This window comes from Bison bison, unplaced genomic scaffold (genome assembly GCF_000754665.1).
Source record: "Bison bison bison isolate TAMUID 2011002044 unplaced genomic scaffold, Bison_UMD1.0 scf7180017864213, whole genome shotgun sequence".
Taxonomy (NCBI): Eukaryota; Metazoa; Chordata; class Mammalia; order Artiodactyla; family Bovidae; genus Bison; species Bison bison.
The window spans coordinates 3872567-3877839 of NW_011494785.1; the positions used below are offsets into that span (position 1 = coordinate 3872567).

Genomic DNA, 5273 nt, shown 5'->3' on the forward strand with positions numbered 1-5273 from the left:
CGCTGTTGTGTGCGTGCCTCCTCCTACACAGACGCCCTCCCGGTAACCACAGCATTGTCTTGGCGGCCTCCTGTCTCTTTCTGAGACTGCTGAGCACTCCATCTGTCCCTCCCCAATGCCCACGCCAGGACCCCTGGCCCTCCCGTGCACCACCCTCTACCTAGGCAGGCTGCCACCTCTCAGCAAGGACGAGCCACCAGCTCGTCCTCTGACTCTTTCCTCCCCTCCATCTCCCTACCTCTCTGAAAGACCCCTTGAGGGTGCTGAGTTTGTAGCAGCTCCAGGCAGGAATGCAGACCATGGAGGAGAGGGCCAGGAGCCAGCCCAGGGCATCGCCCCACCACGGGTATTTGTACTTCTTGTTGTAGGTCAGCGGGGTGTACTTGATCAGGGAGAAGAGGAAGGTGGCCTGAGGGTGAGAGCAGGAGAGAAGGGGCTGGGGGAGCATGGGTCCCCGACCCAGCTGGGCCAGTCTACCTCCAGCCTCCATCCACAGACTGCTCAAAATCCATACCCCCGGGGAGATATTTCCAAAGTGCCTTCTCTGTCTCTGCAGGGTCCCCGCGACCCTGGGTGTCTCTACACATGGTTGGCCCTCAGTTGGGACTTGGTGTCCAGCTGTGAGCACCTGGAGCACAGGGGTGGAGCCTCCATCCCCTGCCTTGTCATCAGCACAGTGGGTGTTCAGGGGCGCTGCTGACCCAGGAAAAGCCAAAGCAGTGGTGCTTAGGAGCTCAGGCCCAGACTCCAAGCCAGGCTGCCTGGGCTTGAGCCCCAGCTCTCGGCCACCTTCCAGCTCCAGTGAATTGCTTAACCTCAGGGGCTTCAGTTTCACCTGAGAAGCGAATGCAGCAGTAATTCTTCGTGGGGTTCTTGTGAGGACTGATTAAATGTGTGATGCACTCTGTGCCCAGCAGGAAGTTAAGTGTTCTAGAACTGCTATTGTCATCACTGGACTTTATCAGTGAGCATCATCTCAGCAGCCCGAGGCATCTGCCCCACATTGTGGAGTAGGTCGAGCAGGCTGCCCTGGCCCTCAGTTTGTACTTCTGTGAAATGGGAAGGAAGAAGCTATCTGGCTCGCATTTTGCAGAACCCAACAGGAGAATGAATGAAACCTCTAAATGATTTTCAGTCCCCACGGAGAAGTCCCTTCTAGGGTAAGGGCCCGTTACCCTCCTGGACCACCGCCTCTCTCCCTTCATCTGGTTTCTCCTCCGGAGCTTGTCTTACTGTGCACACAGCCGGTGTGAGGAAGAGCCAACAGTATTTGATGAGAGGCCACGGCCTATACCCAATCATGTCCTCGATGTTGTCATAAAAGCGCCCGGCTCCTGCCACGAAGGAGAGGAGGGAGGGGGAGAAAGGACCGTCTAGCATCTGAAGCATCAGGACAGGGACCACAGCGACCAGGAAGGGCAAGGAAAAGACGTGGTGGATGTCTTCTCTGATCGCCCCTGGGAGCTGACTCTTGCCTGGATTTCACAGACATAAACAGCAGCGGGCAGAACTCGGCTTGGGCCAAGGCAGGGACTTTCTGATGATCGAGGTTGTTAAAGGCTGAAAAGCTCTGGATAAGACGTCATATGGTCCCCCAGGGTGGGCTGGGGGCAGCCATCATTAGGAGGGTGCACAAGACCACCTCTTGGGGGCCATTTCAGATTCTTGAGATTTTTTTTTTTTTTTGAGGTTGGGCCAGGGAAGGTGGTTGTAAGCAGTGGTATCTCCTTTGTCTGAGAGCCCTGGGCAGAGGCGAGTGCCAGGGTCAGGACCGAGGGGAGAGTCACTCACCGTAGGCCCACGCCACGCAGAAGGACTCAAAGATAGCCACGAACAGCAGGCACATGCCGCTGGCTGCATAGTAGTCAAAGAGCTGGAACACGTACATGCCGCCCTGCCCGGGGAGGGGGAGAGGCAGAACCTTACCCGAGGAGACAGGCACCCTCAGGGCGTGAAGTGGGGGTGGGGAGGATCACAGGAGACAGAGATGAAAAGAGAGCCTGGTTGGTAAGCTGTAAAGCTCTGGCAGACATGTGACAAGGATAGGGGCTTCTTATTGTTGAAAAAGAGCTGAAACAGCCATTGTTAGCTCAGCCCTGAGAACAAGCAGGGGGTGACGCAGAGTCCACGACAGTGTGCGTTTTTGGCAGAAGGTCAAGATAGGGGCCGTCCTGGATACCATCAGGCTACGAGTTCCGTCTCCTGCCTTCTCCCCTGAGATGTCACCCGGAATGTCACCCACCCCAGGGCTCCCTTTACTGCCTTTGAAGTCTGTCCCTGGAACTTGGGTCAGCTGCCTGGGAACTCATGGGGTCTTGCTGGATGCAGTTTTTCCCAGTCCAACCGCACTGGACACTTTTGATTTTCCCATCCAGGCTTTCTATATTTCTCAGCATCTGGGGAGCCAAAGCATCCCTCAGCCATGACCAGAGCTAGATGTTCAGTGCTTCCCAGGCTGGGAAAGGACCAGACCCCAGGCTCTGAAGCCCAGATGGCAGAGACCCGGCATCACAGCAGCTGCTTCCCCTGCCGGGAGGACAGTGACCCTCCTTGGCTTCTCCTCCTCCCCAGGACCCACCTGCAAGCCCCCACACCCTCACCTCTGTGAGCATGACCAGCCCGACGAGGAAGGAGGTGACAGATACCCCCAGAATGAGGACCTCCCTGCGGTTCTTCTTGCGGAACACACGGGGATACATGTCCACCAGCGCCGTCACCAGGCTTTCCACACACACGAACTGGACGAGAGGGTGAGGAGTTGGAGGGCAAGCGCCCCCCACGAGAAGCTCCGTCAACCAGCTCTGGCTCGTCCCTCCCAGAGGCAGCCCTGCCTGCCTCCTGACAGTCCAGAGCGCCCCCTGCATGGTTGGGGTTGGACCCACTCTCCCAAACTCCGCTTGGTCCCTGGAAGGGCATTGTCTCCTGACACATGCCCAGCCCCCAGCTGTTTTAAGGGCCTTCAGGGCATCAGGTTCAACGTTGGGGAACAAGCCCGCTGCTTCCCACCCACAACCCACGCACACCACTGTCTCTCAGGCTCTGAGTGGCCATCCCTCTTGATACCTGGCTGTCCAGTCCCAGGAGGACGACCATGAAGAAGAAGCAGCAGGCCCAGAGGGGCGAGAAGGGCAACATCACCACAGCCCGGGGGTAGGCAATGAAGGCCAGGCCGGGGCCTGTGCAGGGAGAGAGGGACATGCCGGTGCCACCCCGAGGCGGGCGTCCCGGTGTGGGACACAGGACAGCGGGAGCCCTGAAGCTAGCCACCACCACCACCGTCCTGGCCCAGAAGAAGACACCCAGACCCCGACCTGATCCCTGCTCTTCAAGGCACCACCCGCTGTTTTCTCGGGGCAGGAGGAGAACATAAAGGCTGTGTGCATTTTAAAGGGTTTTGGAAAATAGAAAGGGGTCTATTTCACCCACATTTCTATAAGTTCTACCCCCAAATCCTCAGCGCTCACTCTCCAGATCTATTGCTCTAAATCAGAGGTTTCATATTTAAAAAGAGCTCACAGATGTTTGTGGAGCTGGTTGTCCCAGTGTAAAAGGGAGAGTCGGGGAGGTGAAGGACGTGGAGCCTTCGTGCAACCGTAAGGCAATTACTGGAGAGTGGTTTCTGTAAGTTTCCAAAGAAAATACCTTCTGGACTAGATTGGGTCTGGGGCACCACTGGCCACCTCTGCACCTCTGCACTGCCTTTTCTCTTGCCCGACAGCAAGCGAGCTGGCATTGGGTGTCATGATACTGTGCCCCGCCACCCCCCGCATCCTCTCAAACACTTCATGTTGCCCTTGGCTGGCTCAGATGGCAAGAACAGGGTCATGTGCCAGCACCCGGTCATCCATAGGGAGCTGCCTTTGAAAGGAAGGCACGTCTATGGCCATAACACTCTGAACGCGCCCGATCTTGTATAAAAGGAAGAGCAAGACCGTGGGCCGGGATGACGGTCAGCTCCTAGCCTGCTTCCCATGCTGCCAGGGCCCACCCCACCACTCTCCATCACAAGTCACCGCAAACGCTCAGCACCTCGCCTGGCACAGGGCAGCGCTTTGTAACAGAGAAACGCGATTGTTCTTAATAAGAACCCATGATGTCAGTTATCTGGTGCCCGGCACCTTGTGTGACAGGGGAGCTTGTGAACCCCATGATCAAAATCATCTTATTACAGGTGCAAGCAGGCGGTCCACGGGCCTAGAGGGTGTACAAGGCAAACGCTGGCCACTTAACCAGATAGGGGACCATCTGTGATTTTATTTAAAAGCAGCAGCAGTGCATCATGGGTGGGGGCGGGGGGTGAGGGTCAGGCACTTAAAGGAGGAAAGCCATGTGCCGGTAATTAACTTACCCCTGAGACACACTTTAAGGGGTACAAGACAGGGCAGGATGCAGGACAGTGTATACTGCACCTTAGCAACTGGCTGTTACAAGATGTAACAAGCAGAAACAGTAATATGTACGTGTGTGTGAATGTGTATGTACAGACGTATGTGTATTCTTTTTCTCTTAAAAGACTAAACCATTTCTGGAAGGAAAAGCGTGAACCGGATGACACTGGTTGGCTCCAGGGTGAGGAACTGGAAGCGAGTGTGGAAAGGAAGGTGTTCTCTGCACACCTGTTTGCCCTTTGAAGCTGGAATTGCTGCTTAAGTCCACCCCACATCTTTCCAGGACGCAGCCACTGAAAGGTCACCCGAGTGTAGGGGACAGTAGAAACGCCTGTGAATCCCGGTGGGCTGGCGAAGGTTCAGACAAAGCTCACAGAGTCACCTGGCTCGGGCCCCCCACCCCCCAAAACACCACCCACCTGACTCGGCCACCTCAGAGATGGGCACCCCCTGCTCTTGGGACATGAAGCCCAGGATGGAGAAGATGGCAAACCCGGCCACGAAGCTGGTGCCGCTGTTGAGGAAGCAGAGCGCGATGCTGTCCCTGTGGGCGGGGCAGGGCAGGGAACAGACGGTCAGCGGGGCTCCCAGCGCCTCTGGCAGGGACCAGGGAACCCAAGGGACACCGCTTGCCCAGAAGGGGCAGAGGACACCCAAGGGGCTGGTCCTGAGCCCCGACTCCATGGGATCAGACTTGGACTGACCCACGGTCATCCTGGAAGAGTGAGGCCTCAAGGGAGTAACAGGGTCTGAACCTCGCCCACGGACACAGAGCCTCCCTCTCCCACCGTGCTGTCACTGTGCCTCCTGGGACACCACCCTGCTACCCACACAGCCCGCATGTTAATGGAGGGGAGAGGGGCACCCAGGCTACAGATGTTCCTT

At 56.9% G+C, this 5273-nt stretch overlaps 1 protein-coding gene across 1 annotated transcript in view; it reads right to left on the minus strand.

The window, feature by feature from the left end:
* SLC6A13 (solute carrier family 6 (neurotransmitter transporter), member 13) overlaps positions 1-5273 on the minus strand; it is a 45703-nt gene that overhangs the window by 4533 nt on the left and 35897 nt on the right. Inside the window, exons 9-14 of the mRNA XM_010845212.1 lie at positions 4808-4932; positions 3064-3176; positions 2601-2738; positions 1792-1894; positions 1234-1334; positions 239-409 (exon numbers count right to left, since the gene is read on the minus strand). Coding sequence (XP_010843514.1) covers positions 239-409; positions 1234-1334; positions 1792-1894; positions 2601-2738; positions 3064-3176; positions 4808-4932 — 751 coding nt within the window. The remainder of the gene's footprint in view (positions 1-238; positions 410-1233; positions 1335-1791; positions 1895-2600; positions 2739-3063; positions 3177-4807; positions 4933-5273) is intronic.